The sequence below is a fragment of the Caretta caretta genome, chromosome 9 (genome assembly GCF_965140235.1).
Source record: "Caretta caretta isolate rCarCar2 chromosome 9, rCarCar1.hap1, whole genome shotgun sequence".
NCBI lineage: Eukaryota > Metazoa > Chordata > Testudines > Cheloniidae > Caretta > Caretta caretta.
The window spans coordinates 55,806,464-55,825,874 of record NC_134214.1 but is presented as its reverse complement, the minus strand read 5'-3'; the positions used below and the strand labels follow the sequence as shown (position 1 = coordinate 55,825,874).

General features: G+C 49.2%; 1 protein-coding gene across 3 annotated transcripts; it reads right to left on the bottom strand.

Annotated features, from left to right (window-relative positions):
- Nucleotides 1–271: 271 nt before the first annotated feature.
- Nucleotides 272–15,649, bottom strand: MTERF4 (mitochondrial transcription termination factor 4). 3 transcript variants are annotated; one of them, XM_048864841.2, is made up of 4 exons: nt 15,539–15,649; nt 3,498–4,029; nt 1,796–1,980; nt 272–932 (listed from the first exon to the last, which is right to left on the bottom strand). In XM_048864841.2, exons 1-4 carry the CDS (start codon nt 15,632–15,634, stop codon nt 570–572), a joined length of 1,176 nt encoding a protein of 391 aa, XP_048720798.2. In that variant the 5' UTR covers nt 15,635–15,649; the 3' UTR covers nt 272–569. The 3 variants fall into 3 exon arrangements, with proteins under 3 accessions (XP_048720798.2, XP_048720796.2, XP_048720808.1); XM_048864839.2 differs by lacking the exon at nt 15,539–15,649 and adding an exon at nt 14,954–15,346; XM_048864851.2 differs by lacking the exon at nt 15,539–15,649 and adding an exon at nt 14,367–14,421.
- Nucleotides 15,650–19,411: the final 3,762 nt, after the last annotated feature.

The following is a 19,411-nucleotide window of genomic DNA, read 5'->3' as shown; positions in this document are numbered from 1 at the left end:
GCCATTGGCGGGGCAGCCCCACCCCCGTCAAAGAAGGCTGTGCTGTAAAGGGTGACCAGGCGAGAGCTACCAATGCCCAGAACTACCCTCTGATGTATGGCAACCAGGGCTCGTCTACCAGCTGCACCAACTTTGGGCAACAGTCCCCAGCCTAGAGTTGCCCCTTCCCCTCACTGAGCCCATCTGGCAAACAGCAGATTCCTCTTGAGCTGGGGTGTCCCACCACGCTCGGGTGGGGAAATCAGGCCAAGTGACAGAGAAGGGCACTCGCTTCCTGAAGGGTCTGAGCTTTATTGGTTTTACACAGCCACCTGGAACAAAGGCCTCAGCTCAATGAGGAAAACAGGGACAGGACTGTCGGCCCCCAGGCAGCAGTCAAGTTTCAGGCTGTGGCCCCAGGGACCTGTTTCCAGTGAATGTTTCCAAACTAGTGATGTCATGGCAACACCATTAAACACACAGGTCAGAAGGGAATGTCTAGGAGCAGCCAAGATGTGTGGTAACCCCAGCAGCTGGTTTCCACCAATGACTCTTTGGCCAAGCCCTTACTGAAGCTTGAGGATAAGAGTTCAGTTTCCTTCTTCGCTGTCAGACCTTTTCCCTTCCCTTTCGCTGGCTGAGTCTGTCTCTTCAGAGGCTATATCCTGATCCCCCTCCCCCTCCCCCTCCTCCCGAGCCAGCAGCTTCTTAAAGACCTCAAACTCCTCCAGGGAGGAGTGGGCTATCTTGGCCAGGAAGTCCCTTTCCGAAACGCCGACGATTTCCTTCAGTTTCGGGTTGACGATCTGGGTCTGGCCTTTCTTGTCAGGGGTTTGATAAAGCCCCAGGCGCTCTAAGAAGATATGCCGGTTCTTGACCTCAGCTATTGGAGTTCGGAAGAGACCAGATTTCACCACTGCTTTGTGCTTTACTCCCATTCTGAAGTGCACGTACTGCAGGAAAGACAAAGGGAGATAAAAATATATCCTGTTTAGCTGATATCAGCATATCCCAGGAAATACACTGGGTTGGAGCTAAGGTGCTATAAAAGTTGTGCTTCACTTTTCCTATAGACATACACAGGTAACTAACTAGCCGCAGAGAAATCTGAATCGAGGACTTCTAATGCACCTACTCTGAATGCTTAGTACTGTGCACACTGGCAGTACATTTACCAAGATACAGTCCCTGCTCCATAGAGCACTAGATCAGATACACACTAGGTGACGGATGAACTCAAAAGAAGAGCAGAGGTCTTGATGGGATCACTGCTGATGAGGGTGTTTTGAGGAGGGTGGAAGAGTACATGCATTAAACACAAATGCACTTCAGCTGTTACATTTTGGAGGTCATCCTTTTTTTACGAAGACTTGGGGGAGAACAGTGGAGCAGACACCAAGCAAGTAAAATACTGCAGCTCAGTTCCTCTAACCTGGCCTCTGTAAAAGAAGACAGCACTTTGAAGTATTAGCATCAACAGTACAGTCAGACCCAGTTAAGCAGAACCTGTCTGCACACTGCATGTGTATCTCCACTGAATTCACATGCATGCTGCTCCATGCAGGCCAAGAAATTGGTCTCTCCTTCAGATCTCTCAGATTGAGAGGCACGAGAGAAGCCAATCCCATGACACTCAGATGTCGGTGTGCGGCAGAGGACAGATACATGTGGGGAGATAAACCTGGTGATTCCCACTCTGGTTTGATTTCTCCATGTGCCACGGAGTTCAAACAACCAGCCAGACTTTCAGATGGGTTCATGCTACTGCAAGCCCTTAAGGAAGGAGTTCTGCAGCCCCCCACAGGCCCAGCCTCACCTGGAATTTGTACTCCAGGTCATGCGGTTCCTCCAATAGGACATTGGAGTAGCGATGCAGAATCTCCGTCACCTGATCTGCTGTGAAAATACACTTCTCCTTGAACACCCGCACCACTGCATCTATTTTCTTCCAGGACAAGGTGAAGATTCTGGGGCAGTGGCTCATCACTTGCTGCAGGTTCTCTGCGTCAGATGAAAGGGCAGATAGTGAGACATGCTCAGCATGCAGGAGAGGATGATTTACTGGGGACAGGGATTCAGGCAATGGAACTGCACAGTCAGATCACAGAATCATAGAATATCAGGGTTGGAAGGGACCTCAGGAGGTCATCTAGTCCAACCTCCTGCTCAAAAGCAGGACCCATCCCCAATTAAATCATCCCAGCCAAGGCTTTGTCAAGCCTGACCTTAAAAACTTCTAAGGAAGGAGATTCCACCACCTCCCTAGGCAACGCATTCCAGTGTTTCACCACCCTCCTAGTGAAAAAGTTTTTCCTAATATCCAACCTAAACCTCCCCCACTGCAACTTGAGACCATTACTCCTTGTCCTGTCCTCTTCCACCACTGAGAATAGTCTAGATTTGAAGCACAGGTGGATTGGTCTGCCTCTCCCTTCTCACAAGCAGCATATCACAGAATATCTGGGTTGGAAGGGTCCTTAGGAGGTCATCTAGTCCAACCCCCTGCTCAAAGCAGGACCAATCCCCAACTAACTCATCCCAGCCAGGGCTTTGTCAAGCCTGACTTTGAAAACCTCTAAGGAAGGAGATTCCACCACCTCCCTAGGTAACCCATATGGAATCAGGAGTCTCATGCAGGACAAACAGCCTGAGCCACCTGCCTCTCCCAGCAGGGTGCTCTGTAAACAGATCCCAGACTCTCTCTCAGTTATCCGCTAAGACCTGGACAGCTACCCCCGTCCTCACACTCACTGGTAGAGACCCCTCCCCAGAGCCACAGGTTTGCTAAGCTGCAGGAGAACAGGCAGTTTGCTACTATGTTTAATTAGTGGCAGAAGCATAAGGGGGAAATTTACAGCTATAGAAAATTAGTCTCCATCAAATGAAACACATTCCTGTCAGGGCCAGGGGAGAGGGGCAAAGAGCACTGCAACACACAAGTAACGCAGGGATTGATCTGTCAGCAGCAATTCAGTTGGGACAGAGATGCTTGGGATGGCAGAAATGGTCTGAAAACAGAAGCCCTGCCCCCTGGTACAGATCAGCATTTGCAGAGGGCTGGAGAGAGATGGCATACATTTCTGGGAGGTGGGGGAGAGTAGGCTGGAGCTGGGATAGTGTTAATGAATCTGCTGACTTTGCTTCCCATAACCCTGACTCTTTGCGATTTCTGGCAGCAGGAACAACTGCTGAAGCACTCAAGGTGCAAGTACTTTCACACTGGGTGATTATATGAACCCCACCATAAGCAGAGCTAGAAGCTGCTTGAGTTCTTGTTCATCATTTTGGTAGGTAACATCGCTCAGGTCAACTCTCCCATCTCTTACACAAGAGTTTTTTCCTAACATGCTGCAAGAGATCTGAGGGTGTGCTGCCAGGACACCAGAGTTAAACAGCTCTCAATCCAGCTCTTACTCCAGTAACTGCAGAGAGGGGATCATCTGAGGGCACCAAGTACTTTTAGCAGCATTTCAGCATTGTATCTCATATAAGGCAGTGAACATGCAACACCGTGTTACCTTCTCCGAGGTCCAGTCTCCGCAGGTAGTCTGCACGATGCCTCAGTTGCTGGGCCGTCATCCTTAGCACCTCAGGGCTCTTCTGCAAGGCCCTCAGTGTGGAGTCAGCATCCAAGCCCAACAGGAGGAGCTCGGAAACCAATGCCAGCCGTGTCTGAGGAGCCAGCTTGGGCTGCAACCCGAACAGCTCCATTATCTGGGCATTACTGAATCCCATGTCAGAGAATGAATCCAACATCTTCCCCAGCTCCGAGCTCCCTATATCAGCTTGTCTCTGCTGTGCCGCCAGGGACAGACGGACAGCTTCCAGGAGCTTTCTACTCGGTTCTGGCTCATTGCTGTCCTGCTCCCAACCAGCAGGGGACAAACTCCCACCACTCCATTCTGATGAGGCTACAGATGCCAGTCTACACCCACTACTTAACAGAGGGCAGAAAGAGGCAGGCAATCCAGCAGATGGAGAGGCACACAACCATGACTGTCTTGTAACAGGGGGATGGGTGCTGGGGACCAGCCTGCATCCCCACAGGACCTGCAGAAACACACCACAAAACAAGCTGATTGGAAAGAGTCAGTGTGACGGGTTGGATTAGAGAAACCCCCTTGGGGCTGCCAACTGATGTGCCAAGACTACTTCTGCTCCTGCTTTCCCTGCCCTCCCATCTTAGGACTTCAGTGTCCTGCCTGGTTTGAGCCAGACCCGCTAGCCTGCTGCAAACCCAGACCCAGGTCTGAACTACGTCCCCTAACAGCTGTAGGCTTTATTGAAAACAGCTTAAGAAGTGTTCCTGTCTTTAACACTCAGGTGCTCAACTCCCAATGGGGTCCAAACCCCAAATAAATCTGTTTTACCCAGTATAAAGCTTATACAGGGTAAACTCATAAATTGTTCGCCCTCTATAACACTGATAAAGAGATATGCACAGCTGTCCCCTTCCCCCCCCCCCGGGGTATTAATACATACTCTGGGTTAATGAATAAGTAAAAAGTGATTTTATTAAATACAGAAAGTACCATTTAAGTGGTTCCAAGTAGTAACAGACAGACCAAAGTGAATTACCAAGTAAAATAAAATAGAACACGCAAGTTTATGCCTAATACAGTAAGAAAACTGAATACAGATAAAAACTCACCCTCAGAGATGTTTCAATAAGTTTCTTTCACAGACCAGACACCTTCCTAGTCTGGGCACAATCCTTTCCCCTGGTATAGCCCTTGTTCCAGCTCAGGTGGTAGCTAGGGGATTTCTCATGATTGCCAACCCCTTTGTTTGGTTCCACCCACTTACATATCTTTTGCATAAGGCGGGAATCCTTTGTCCCTCTCTGGGTTCTCACCCCTGGTTCTAAATGGAAAAGCACCAGGTTAAAGATGGATTCCAGTTCAGGTGACATGATCACATGTCACTGTAAGACTTCATTACCCACTTGCCAGCACATACATATACAGGAAGACTTACAAGTAAAACAGAGCCATCTACAGACAATTGTCCTGGTTAATGGAAGCCATCAAGATTCCAACCACCATTAATGGCCCACATTTTGCATAATTACAATAGGCCCTCAGAGTTATATTTCATATTTCTAGTTTCAGATACCAGAATGATACGTTCATACAAATAGGATGAACACACTCAGTAGATTATAAGCTTTGTAATGATACCTTACAAGAGACCTTTTGCATGAAGCATATTCCAGTTACATTATATTCACAGGTTTCAGAGTAGCAGCCGTTTTAGTCTGTATCCGCAAAAAGAAAAGGAATACTTGTGGCACATTAGAGACCAACAAATTTATTTGAGCATAAGCTGATAGAACCTCCTGTGGTTTGTTTTTCACAATTTTGCCTTATATGAAGTATCCAAGTCAAAATAAAATACATCCTTTCTGAGGTCTATTATCTAGTTTATGCAATCGGAAGCTCTATCAGACCAGAAGTCCAATAGTTAAGATGACTGAAACTGCTCCAGTAAACACTTGATTATACAGACTACTACATTACAACTAAAAAAGAAAAAGAGTACATGTTAAAAGTTCAGGTTGCAAAATCAAACACTAATAAACTAGGAAATGCCTGGATTAAGGATACCCTTGCAACTTTAACAACAAGGAGTCCGGTGGCACCTTAAAGACTAACAGATTTATTTGGGCATAAGCTTTTGTGGGTAAAAAACCACTTCTTCAGGTGCATGGGGTGAAAATTACAGATGCAGGCATTATATAATGACACATGAAGAGAAGGGAGTTACCTCACAAGTGGAGAACAAGTGTTGACAGGGCCAAATCAATCAGGGTGGATGTAGTCCACTCCCAATAATAGATGAGGAGGTGTCAATTCCAGGAGAGGCAAAGCTACTTTTGTAATGAGCCAGCCACTTCCAGTCCCTACTCAAGCCCAAATTAATGGTGTTAAATTTGCAAATGAATTGTAGCTCTGCAGTTTCTCTTTGAAGTCTCAGAATAGCAGCCCTGTTTGTCTGTATCCACAAAAAGAAAAGGAGGACTTGTGGCACCTTACAGACTAACAAATTTATTTGAGCATAAGCTTTCATGAGCTACTGAATGCATCCGATGAAGTGAGCTGTAGCTCACGAAAGCTTATGCTCAAACAAATTTGTTAGTCTCTAAGGTGCCGCAAGTCCTCCTTTTCTTTGAAGTCTGTTTCTGAAGTTTTTTTTGTTCAAGTATAGCTACTTTTAAATCTGTTACAGAATGTCCAGGAAGATTGAAGTGTTCTCCTACTGGCTTTTGTATGTTACCATTCCTGATGTCCGATTTGTGTCCATTTATTCTTTTACATAGGGACTGTCTGGTTTGGCCAAAGTACATGTACAAAAGCAGCTTTGCCTCTCCTGGAATTGACACCTCCTCATCTATTATTGGGAGTGGACTACATCCACCTTGTTGTTTTTGTGGATACAGACTAACACGGCTACCCCCTGATACCTGCAACTTTAGTTTGGCCCCCTTGTGCACCATACACATTATGAAAGTCTTTAATTCCATGATCACCTGCTATTTTTCCCACAGGACTCCTGCTCCATTCCGTGCACAGGATGGACAGTGCTCGCTGAATAGGTAGCTGTTAGGGCTGTCAAGCGATTAAAAATATTAATCATGATTAATCGCGCAATTAAAAAATTGTGATTAATCAGACTATTAAAAATAATAGAATACCATTTATTTAAAAGTTTTAGGATGCTTTCTACATTTTCAAATATATTGATTTCAATTACAACACAGAATACAAAGTGTACAGTGCTCACTTTATATTTACTTTTGATTACAAATATTTGCACTGTAAAAAACAAAAGAAATAGTATATTTCTATTCACTTAAAAGAAGTACTGTAGTGCAATCTCTTTATAATGTACGTTGAACTTACAAATGTAGAATTATGCACAAAAAATAACTGCACTCAAAAATAAAACAATATAAAACTTTAGAGCCTACAAGTTCATTCAGTCCTACTTCAGCCAATCGCTCAGACAAATAAGTTTGGTTACAATTTGCAGGAGATAATGCTGCCGGCTTCTTGTTTACAACGTGACCTGAAAGTAAGAACAGGTGTTCGCATGGCACTGTTGTAGCCGGCATCGCAAGATATTTACATGCCAGATGCGGTAACGATTCAGATGCCCCTTCATGCTTCAACCACCATTCCAGAGGACATGCGTCCATGCTGATCACGGGTTCTGCTCGCTAACAATCCAAAGCAATGTGGATTTACGCACCTTCATTTTCATCATCTGAGTCAGATGCCGCCAGCAGAAGGTTTATTTTCTTTTTTCGTGGTTCAGGTTCTGTAATTTCTGCATCTGAGTGTTGCTCTTTTAAGACATCTGAAAGCAAGCTCCACACCTTGTCCCTCTCAGGGTATGTCTACACTACGAAATTAAGTCGAATTTATAGAAGTCGGTTTTTTAGAAATCGGTTTTATATATTCGAGTGTGTGTGTCCCCACAGAAAATGCTCTAAGTGCATTAAGTGCATTAACTCGGCGGAGCGCTTCCACAGTACCGAGGCAAGCGTCGACTTCCGGAGCGTTGCACTGTGGGTAGCTATCCCACAGTTCCCGCAGTCTCCGCTGCCCATTGGAATTCTGGGTTGAGATCCCAATGCCTGATGGGGCTAAAACATTGTCGCGGGTGGTTCTGGGTACATATCGTCAGCCCCCCGTTCCCTCCCTCCCCCCCCCCCCCCCCCGTGAAAGCAAGGGCAGACAATCATTTCGCGCCTTTTTTCCTGAGTTACCTGTGCAGACGCCATACCACGGCAAGCATGGAGCCCGCTCAGCTCACTTTGGCAATTAGGAGCACATTAACCACCACACGCATTATTCAGCAGTATATGCAGCACCAGAACATGGCAACGCGATACCGGGCGAGGAGGCGACGTCAGCGCGGTCCCGTGAGTGATCAGGACATGGACACAGATTTCTCTGAAAGCATGGGCCCTGACAATGCATGCATCATGGTGCTAATGGGGCAGGTTCATGCTGTGGAACGCCGATTCTGGGCTCGGGAAACAAGCACAGACTGGTGGGACCGCATAGTGTTGCAGGTCTGGGACGATTCCCAGTGGCTGCGAAACTTTCGCATGCGTAGGGGCACTTTCATGGAACTTTGTGACTTGCTTTCCCCTGCCCTGAAGCGCATGAATACCAAGATGAGAGCAGCCCTCACAGTTGAGAAGCGAGTGGCGATAGCCCTGTGGAAGCTTGCAACGCCAGACAGCTACCGGTCAGTTGGGAATCAATTTGGAGTGGGCAAATCTACTGTGGGGGCTGCTGTGATGCAAGTAGCCCACGCAATCAAAGATCTGATATCAAGGGTAGTGACCCTGGGAAATGTGCAGGTCATAGTGGATGGCTTTGCTGCAATGGGATTCCCTAACTGTGGTGGGGCTATAGACGGAACCCATATCCCTATATTGGCACCGGAGCACCAAGCCGACGAGTACATAAACCGCAAGGGGTACTTTTCGATAGTGCTGCAAGCTCTGGTGGATCACAAGGGACGTTTCACCAACAACAACGTGGGATGGCCGGGAAAGGTGCATGATGCTCGCATCTTCAGGAACTCTGGTCTGTTTCAAAAGCTGCAGGAAGGGACTTTATTCCCAGAGCAGAAAATAACTGTTGGGGATGTTGAAATGCCTATATGTATCTTTGGGGACCCAGCCTACCCCTTAATGCCATGGCTCATGAAGCCATACACAGGCAGCCTGGACAGTGGTCAGGAGCTGTTCAACTACAGGCTGAGCAAGTGCAGAATGGTGGTAGAATGTGCATTTGGACGTTTAAAGGCGCGCTGGCGCAGTTTACTGACTCGCTTAGACCTCAGCGAAACCAATATTCCCACTGTTATTACTGCTTGCTGTGTGCTCCACAATATCTGTGAGAGTAAGGGGGAGACGTTTATGGCGGGGTGGGAGGTTGAGGCAAATCGCCTAGCTGCTGGTTACGCGCAGCCAGACACCAGGGCTGTTAGAAGAGCACAGGAGGGCGCGGTACGCATCAGAGAAGCTTTGAAAACCAGTTTCATGACTGGCCAGGCTACGGTGTGAAAGTTCTGTTTGTTTCTCCTTGATGAAACCCCCCGCCCCTTGGTTCACTCTACTTCCCTGTAAGCTAACCACCCTCCCCTCCTCCCTTTAATCATTGCTTGCAGAGGCAATAAAGTCATTTCTGCTTCACAGTCATGCATTCGTTATTCATTCATCACACAAATAGGGGGAAGACTACCAAGGTATCCCAGGAGGGGTGGTGGAGGAGGGAAGGAAAATGCCACACAGCACTTTAAGCACAGCACTTTAAAAGTTTACAACTTTAAAATTTATTGAATGACAGCCTTCTTTTTTTTGGGCAATCCTCTGTGGTGGAGTGGCTGGTTGGCCGGAGGCCCCCCCACCGCGTTCTTGGGCGTCTCGGTGTGGAGACTATGGAACTTGGGGAGGAGGGCGGTTGGTTACAGAGGGGCAGCAGTGGCAGTCTGTGCTCCAGCTGCCTTTGCTGCAGCTCAACCATACACTGGAGCATACTGGTTTGGTCCTGCAGCAGCCTCAGCATTGAATCCTGCCTCCTCTCATCACGCTGCCGCCACATTTGAGCTTCAGCCCTGTCTTCAGCCCGCCACTTACTCTCTTCAGCCCGCCACCTCTCCTCCCGGTCATTTTGTGCTTTCCTGCACTCTGACATTATTTGCCTCCACGCATTCGTCTGTGCTCTGTCAGTGTGGGAGGACAGCATGAGCTCGGAGAACATTTCATCGCGAGTGCGTTTTTTTTTCTTTCTAAGCTTCACTAGCCTCTGGGAAGGAGAAGATCCTGTGATCATTGAAACACATGCAGCTGGTGGAGAAAAAAAAAGGGACAGCGGTATTTAAAAAGACACATTTTATAAAACTGTCGCTACACTCTTTCAGGGTAAACCTTGCTGTTAACATTACATACATAGCACATGTGCTTTCGTTACAAGGTCGCATTTTGCCTCCTCCCACCGCGTGAACGGATTTTGGTTGAATGCCAGCAAACATACACTGCAATGCTTTGTTCTACAGTGATTCCCGAGTACGTGTTACTGGCCTGGAGTGGTAAAGTGTCCTACCATGAAGGACGAAATAAGGCTGCCCTCCCCAGAAACCTTTTGCAAAGGCAGAACCGCAAATGCCAGGGCAAAGTAATCCTTTCACATGCTTGCTTTTAAACCATGTATAGCATTTTAAAAGGTACACTCACCAGAGGTCCCTTCTCCGCCTGCTGAGTCCAGGAGGCAGCCTTGGGTGGGTTCGGGGGGTACTGGCTCCAGGTCTAGGGTGAGAAACAGTTCCTGGCTGTCGGGAAAACCGGTTTCTCCGCTTGCTTGCTGTGAGCTATCTACAACCTCCTCATCATCATCTTCTTCGTCCCCAAAACCTACTTCCGTATTGCCTCCATCTCCATTGAAGGAGTCAAACAACACGGCTGGGGTAGTGGTGGCTGAACCCCCTAAAATGGCATGCAGCTCATCATAGAAGCGGCATGTTTGGGGCTCTGACCCAGAGCGGCTGTTCGCCTCTCTGGTTTTCTGGTAGGCTTGCCTCAGCTCCTTCAGTTTCACGCGGCACTGCTTCGGGTCCCTGTTATGGCCTCTGTCCTTCATGCCCTGGGAGATTTTCAGAAAGGTTTTGGCATTTCGAAAACTGGAACGGAGTTCTGATAGCACGGATTCCTCTCCCCAAACAGCGATCAGATCCCGTACCTCCCATTCAGTCCATGCTGGAGCTCTTTTGCGATTCTGGGACTTCATCATGGTCACCTGTGCTGATGAGCTCTGCATGGTCACCTGCAGCTTGCCACGCTGGCCAAACAGGAAATGAGATTCAAAAGTTCGCGGTTCTTTTCCTGTCTACCTGGCCAGTGCATCTGAGTTGAGAGTGCTGTCCACAGCGGTCATAATGGAGCACTCTGGGATAGCTCCCGGAGGCCAATACCATCGAATTGTGTCCACAGTACCCCAAATTCGAGCCGGCAACGTCGATTTAAGCGCTAATCCACTTGTCAGGGGTGGAGTAAGGAAATCGATTTTAAGAGCCCTTTAAGTCGAAATAAAGGGCTTCATTGTGTGGACGGGTGCAGGTTTAAATCGATTTAACGCTGCTAAATTCGACCTAAAGTCCTAGTGTAGACCAGGGCTCAGATTTTGGAAGGCACTTCAAATTCTTAAACCTTGGGTCGAGTACTGTAGCTATCTTTAGAAATCTCACATTGGTACCTTTTTTGCATTTTGTCAAATCTGCAGCGAAAGTGTTCTTAAAACGAACAACGCGTGCTGGGTCATCATCTGAGACTGCCACAACACGAAATATATGGCAGAACGCGGGTAAAACAGAGCAGGAGACATACAGTTCTCCCCCAAGGAGTTCAGTCACAAATTGAATTAAGGCATTTTTTTTTAACGAGTATCATCAGCATAGAAGCATGTCTTCTGGAATGGTGGCCAAAGCGTGAAGGGACATTAGAATGTTTAGCATATCTGGCACATAAATACCTTGCAATGCCAGCTACAAAAGTGCCATGCAAATGCCTGTTCTCATAGAATCATAGAATATCAGGGTTGGAAGGGACCCCAGAAGGTCATCTAGTCCAACCCCCAACTATGAGGTGATATTGTAAATAAGGAGAGCAGCATTATGTCCCATAAATGTAAACAAACTTGTTTGTCTTAGTGATTGGCTGAACAAGAAGTAGAACTGAGTGGACTAGTAGGCTCTAAAGTTTTACATTGTTTTGGTTTTGAGTGCAGTTATGTAAAAAAAAAATCTACATTTGTAAGTTACACTTTCACAGTATAGAGATTGCACTATCGTACTTGAATGAGCTTAATTAAAAATACTATTTCTTTTATCATTTGTATAGTGCAAATATTTGTAATAAAAATAACAATGTAAAGCGAGTACTGTATTCTGTGTTTTAATTGAAATCAATATATTTGAAAATGTAGAAAAACATCCAAAAATATTTAATAAATTTCAACTGGTACTCTATTGTTCAACAGTGAGATTAATCGCGATTAATTTTTTTTAGTTAATTGCGTGAGTTAATAGCGATTAATCAACAGCCCAGGTAGCTATTCAGTATTTTGCTTTGTCTTCATCATTCACTGTGTGGTCCCATATCTTAATTGCTGCACACTATTCAAATCCTGCACTGAGTACAGAATTAATCCCTCAGAGCCTTTTCTGTAGCACTTCACAAACACTAATGACTTTAACTTCCCAACATCCCTGTGAGGTACAGTTTGTATCAGTATCCCCAGGTTATAGACAGGGGCCTGAAGCACAAGGGATTAAGGTCAGAAGTGTCCACTAATTTCAGGTGACCAACTGGAGACACCTGAGACCTGATTTTCTTGGCATTACATGTTCTATGTTCAAAGCACAGCTCCCAATGACCAGCTGCAACAGTGAGTGCTCTGCATGGCTGCAAATCAGACTCTTTGGGTCTCAAGTTTGGGGTGCAAAAAAGGAAGAACACCTGAGAAAATTTGCATGTAAGTGACTTGCCCAGAATCACATAGAAACTCCGTGGCAGAGGCAGGGATAGAATCCACTTCTCCAAGGCAGTGTTCAAGTGCAATGGGACTATCCTTTCTCCTTCTGGAATCCCATACTTCATTCCCTACACACCTTCCAACTTCTGCAACAAAACAGGCAGGGGGCCTTCACTACACAATCCTGATGCAGCCATCACATGTAGCTGTCCACCCCATGCTACCTGTCGGTCATGTGCTCCAGGTGGTGAGGGCAGCCTTGCCTCCTGCTTCTCTTGCTTTCCCTTAAGCAAGCCTTGCAGGACTTTGCTCCCTGCCCGCCTCTCACCCCTGGCCCCCCAGAACATGCCATCGGGGCCATCCTGCAAGTCTCCCCAGCCACCTCCAACATGCCACCAGAACCAGCTGCACAATATCCAGCCAGACCACCTCCAAACTGTGCCCAAGAAACATCTGTACATACCTCTCCTCCATCCTATTCACATCTTCACCCTCGTGTCTCCCCCCAACACCGAGCAATGGGGCCCACTGCAACCAGTGGAGAGCAAGGAACCCAGTGAGCCAGCCTGTACTCCATTCTGATCCCAGGGCGCACTGGGGATATGAGCTGGTGGCTTCCTCACGGAGCTGTGAGTGCAGGCGTGTACCTGGTGTGATTTACAAAATCCCCCGATCCCTGCCTCTGTTGTGTGTCCTCTCGCTCTATCTACATAGGGTGGGACAGGCTGCAGCCCCTCTTCCAGCTCTTCCAGAACCTCCTGCACTGTCCCCTGCACCTCCCAATTCATACACAGCCTATCTGTGGCCCCACAAACTTGCTAAACCTCCTCGTCAACCTACTCCTAGTTCTGGCCAAGATAGACATCCACCACTCTAGGAGGAGAAAGCTGGATGGGGAGAGCCTATTTCCTTTCCCTAGTACAGCCACGTCTCCATGCAGACCTGCTCTGGGCAGCGTCCACTGGACTTCTCTGAGGAGCAGTGGCTGTTGTCGGAGCTCTCTGCTCCATATCCCCCACTGGATCCCTGAGTTTTGCCCTGTGACCTTCACTCCCATTACTGTTTTTTCATTTGTTGCCCCCTGTAGTCAAGTGGAGCCTGAATTTAGTGGTTCCTCCCCTTTGTGAAGGGGGAGGGCCTTTAGTTTTGGGCAGGCCTAGACCCACCCATACCAGTACTTCAAATAGGGCACAATGCTGATTCATCCATAGCGGTACCAACTTGGTACTGCATTCATCTATTCCTCTCTTGGTTGTCTCCATGCCACCCACCTATGCACAGCATGCCCTCCCTACTGCAGGCCACTGAGATGCCAGCCCAGGCTCCCTGCTCAAGACTCACCTCATCTATGATAGCGACTAGAAAGGAATCAAATCACATTAACAATGTATTTTTAAAAACCACAGGCATTCCCATGCACTCTCACTTGGGCTTGTTTAGACTGGAAGCTTTTTGGGACAGGGAACAGTGTTTATATTGCAAATCAGGTCTAACCCTCCTGGGAATAACGTCCAGAAGGGTTCAGTCCCTCCCTGCGACGGAATGTCAGCGGGCCGGGCAGACGGATACCTCTCTCCATATAGGCTGTGAGTTCAGGAAGGATTCAGCAACCAGCAGGAGCGGTGGGTACAGGTCAAGGACAGGTGGAGGCTGAGTTAGCAGCTGGTGCTTAGGGGCTGGGCCCAACATGGTGAGACAAGGGGAGCCCGCCCGGACTGTCATGCCTACGCGTTCAGAAACCAAACTGGGGGGAAGAGTTTCCCTTCTCTCCGCATTGCACGGCCTGGCCGCGCCGCTCACCCTGCCCCCCGCATTGCACGGCCGGGCCGCGCCGCTCACCCTGCCCCCCGCTCCCCGCATTGCACGGCCGGGCCGCGCCGCTCACCCTGCCCCCCGCTCCCCGCATTGCACGGCCGGGCCGCGCCGCTCACCCTGCCCCCCGCTCCCCGCATTGCACGGCCGGGCCGCGCCGCTCACCCTGCCCCCCGCTCTCCGCATTGCACGGCCTGGCCGCGCCGCTCACCCTGCCCCCGCCATTGCAGGGCCGGGCCGGGCCGCGCCGCTCACCCTGCCCCCCGCCCCCCCGCATTGCACGGCCGGGCCGCGCCACTCATCCTGCTCCCCGCATTGCACGGCCGGGCCGCGCCGCTCACCCTGCCCCCCGCTCCCCGCATTGCACGGCCTGGCCGCGCCGCTCACCCTGCCCCCGCCATTGCAGGGCCGGGCCGGGCCGGGCCGGGCCGGGCCGCGCCGCTCACCCTGCCCCCCGCCCCCCCCGCATTGCACGGCCGGGCCGCTCACCCTGCCCCCCGCCTCCCCGCATTGCACGGCCGGGCCGCGCCACTCATCCTGCCCCCCGCTCCCCGCATTGCACGGCCGGGCCGCGCCGCTCACCCTGCCCCCCGCTCCCCGCATTGTGCGCTCACCCAGGCCGCGTGACTCGGTAACCACCGTATCGGGCCCAGGCTGCTGCTGTGCATGTCGCAGGGCAGATGCAGCCCGCAACCCGCCTGGAAACTGGAAGCGGCGCGTTCCGCAGTCCCGGGCCACACTCCCTGCGGCAGCGGCTTCCCCGCCTCTCCCGCAGGGCCACACAGGCCTCCTTCGGCGGCAGCTCCCCCGTGCGCGCCGGACTGGAGGCGTCCTGTGCTACAGCCCTGGGCCTTCGCTCGGCTCCCTAGAAGCTGGCCCGTTTCCGCAGCTCTGCTGCCCCACAGGGACGGGACGGGGTGAACAGGCCCGCCAAGCTCGATCAACAGCGGGCCGGGGAACACGGGGTGTGAGGGGCTGCGCTGAGATCGCATTGGCAATGGACCCACCAGGCCGGGCCCGCACGGTGTTGGGTGCCGGGAGAACACCAAGCCATGGTCCTAGGTGTGCACAGTTTACAGCAGTGTGCTTCTTAACCTTCCCTGCCCATCTGATGGACCGAGCCTCCATTAATTTAGCTAGCTCTTGTGTGTGTATTAAGACTCATTTTAGGATGATTTTAGGAGAAGGAGTTTTCTGACCTGATGCTTCTCTGCTTTCCCAGGGAACACACAAAACAAAGAGCACAAACAAAGCCTTCTCCCCCATCCAGATTTGAAAGTATCTTCTTTCCCCATTGGTCCTTTTGGTCAGGTGCCAACCAGGTTATTTGAGCTTCTTAACCCCTTAGAATCATAGAATATCAGGGTTGGAAGGGACCTCAGGAGGTCATCTAATCCAACCCCCCCGCTCAAAGCAGGACCAATCCCCAATTATATCATCCCAGCCAGGGCTTTGTCAAGCCTGACCTTAAAAACTTCTAAGGAAGGAGATTCTACCACCTCCCTAGGTAACGCATTCCAGTGTTTCACCACCCTCCTAGTGAAAAAGTTTTTCCTAATATCCAACGTAAACCTCCCCCACTGCAACTTGAGACCATTACTCCTTGTCCTGTCCTCTTCTACCACTGAGAATAGTCTAGAACCATCCTCTCTGGAACCACCTCTCAGGTAGTTGAAAGCAGCTATCAAATCCCCCCTCATTCTTCTCTTCCGCAGACTAAACAATCCCAGTTCCCTCAGCCTCTCCTCATAAGTCATGTTTTCCAGAGCCCTAATCATTTTTGTTGCCCTTCGCTGGACTCTCTCCAATTTCTCCACATCCTTCTTGTAGTGTGGGGCCCAAAACTGGACACAGTACTCCAGATGAGGCCTCACCAATGTCGAATAGAGGGGGACGATCACGTCCCTCGATCTGCTCGCTATGCCCCTACTTATACATCCCAAAATGCCATTGGCCTTCTTGGCAACAAGGGCACACTGCTGACTCATATCCAGCTTCTCGTCCACTGTCACCCCTAGGTCCTTTTCCGCAGAACTGCTGCCTAGCCATTCGGTCCCTAGTCTGTAGCTGTGAATTGGGTTCTTCCGTCCTAAGTGCAGGACCCTGCACTTATCCTTATTGAACCTCATCAGATTTCTTTTGGCCCAATCCTCCAATTTGTCTAGGTCCCTCTGTATCCTATCCCTGCCCTCCAGCGTATCTACCACTCCTCCCAGTTTAGTATCATCCGCAAATTTGCTGAGAGTGCAATCCACACCATCCTCCAGATCATTTATGAAGATATTGAACAAAACCGGCCCCAGGACCAACCCCTGGGGCACTCTACTTGACACCGGCTGCCAACTAGACATGGAGCCATTGATCACTACCCGTTGAGCCCGACAATCTAGCCAACTTTCTACCCACCTTATAGTGCATTCATCCAGCCCATACTTCTTTAACTTGCGCACAAGAATACGGTGGGAGACCATGTCAAAAGCTTTGCTAAAGTCAAGAAACAATACATCCACTGCTTTCCCTTCATCCACAGAACCAGTAATCTCATCATAGAAGGCGATTAGATTAGTCAGGCATGACCTTCCCTTGGTGAATCCATGCTGACTATTCCTGATCACTTTCCTCTCATGTAAGTGCTTCAGGATTGATTCTTTGAGGACCTGCTCCATGATTTTTCCGGGGACTGAGGTGAGGCTGACTGGCCTGTAGTTCCCAGGATCCTCCTTCTTCCCTTTTTTAAAGTTTGGCACTACATTAGCCTTTTTCCAGTCATCCGGGACTTCCCCCATTCGCCACGAGTTTTCAAAGATAATGGCCAATGGCTCTGCAATCACAGCCGCCAATTCCTTTAGCACTCTCGGATGCAACTCGTCCGGCCCCATGGACTTGTGCATGTCCAGTTTTTCTAAATAGTCCCTAACCACCTCTTTCTCCACAGAGGGCTGGCCATCTACTCCCCATGCTGTGATGCCCAGCGCAGCAGTCTGGGAGCTGACCTTGTTAGTGAACACAGAGGCAAAAAAAGCATTGAGTACATTAGCTTTTTCCACATCCTCTGTAACTAGGTTGCCTCCCTCATTCATTAAGGGTCCCACACTTACCTTGGCTTTCTTCTTGTTGCCAACATACCTGAAGAAACCCTTCTTGTTACTCTTGACATCTCTCGCTAGCTGCAGCTCCAGGTGCGATTTGGCCCTCCTGATTTCATTCCTACATGCCCGAGCAATATTTTTATACTCTTCCCTGGTCATATGTCCAACCTTCCACTTCTTGTAAGCTTCTTTTTTATGTTTAAGATGCGTTAGGATTTCACCGTTAAGCCAAGCTGGTCGCCTGCCATATTTACTATTCTTTCGACACATCGGGATGGTTTGTCCCTGTAACCTCAACAGGGATTCCTTGAAATACAGCCAGCTCTCCTGGACTCCTTTCCCCTTCATGTTATTCCCCCAGGGGATCCTACCCATCCTTTCCCTGAGGGAGTCGAAGTCTGCTTTCCTGAAGTCCAGGGTCCGTATCCTGCTGCTTACCTTTCTTCCCTGTGTCAGGATCCTGAACTCAACCAACTCATGGTCACTGCCTCCCAGATTCCCATCCACTTTTGCTTCCCCTACTAATTCTTCCCGGTTTGTGAGCAGCACAAACCTTACAGGTAAGGAGGAATTCTAAGCTACCCTTAGCTGTATGGTTATGACAAGGCATGCACATACTGCAAGATAATGCACAAAGTGTTTACAATGCTCACAAAAGCAGTGTGCAGCTGAGCAGGCTCCATGCTTGCTGTGCTATGGTGTTTGCACGGATAACCCAGGAAAAAAGGCACGAAATGATTGTTTGCCCTTGCTTTCACGGAGGGAGGGGAAACTGACAACATGTACCCAAAACCACCAGCAACAATGTTTTTTCCCCATCAGGAATTGGGAGCTTAACCCAGAATTCCGATGGACAGCGGGGACTACCCACAGTGCACCACTCTGAGAGTCGATGCTAGCCACGGTGTTGAGGATGCACTCCACCGACCTAATGTGCTTAGTGGGGACATGCACAATTGACTGAGGGCAGGGATAGCTCAATGGTTTGAGCATTAGCCTGCTAAACCCAGGGTTATGAATTCAATCCTTGAGGGGGGCCATTTAGGGATCTGGGGCAAAAATTGGGGATTGGTCCTGCTTTGAGCAGGGGGTTGGACTAGATGACCTCCTGAGGTCCCTTCCAACTCTGATATTCTATGGCTGTATAAAATCAGTTGCTAAAGATCGACTTCTATAAAATTGACCTAATTTTGTAGTGTAGACATGCCCTCAATCTCATCCCTGCCTTCCCTACCACTCACAGCACATGCTGCAGAGCATGTCACTACACATACACACATGTGCTGCATTTGCCAACCTGCTCTCCACATTCCCTAATCACCGTGCACAACATGCTTCACAATGACAATTTGCAGCTCTGGGCTATAGTTCACCTCCTAAATAGGGCTGTCTGTTTTGGTTGGACATATTCCAGGAGATTTCATCGCATGACAATCTAATTAAAGATTAATCTTTAATTCCAGCAGACTCCAGGACAATCCTGGAGGATTGGCAACCCTACTTCTAAACCAACTCCACAAACACTGGGCAAGACCCTTCAATACTCTGCAGCGTTGTACTTCAAAACAATCCCTCCCCCTCCTCAAACCCCCGCAACCTAATTCAAGACATACACATGATTAATGTGGCTTGCTCCATACCGTCCCATATATTTCACATACCATACATACAATTCATAGTGCTTGCTGCATGCCCTCCAGAATTAACACACTTACACACACACACTTACACACACCTACACACCCACACACACACCCCTCTTCCACCCCTGGTGAACATAGAGGTCTACACATGGCCGATTACCCCATAAAAACCACAACACACACATTGCAGTCCCTTCACTCACACACAATTCTCTGTCCCACCCCCTCAAAAACATCCACACACAATAAATGTTGTTTGATCCAGTTCCTCCCTAAAACATCCCTCACACACACCCCTCCCCAACTACACCCACCCACACAGTGCAGACCCCGCAACCTC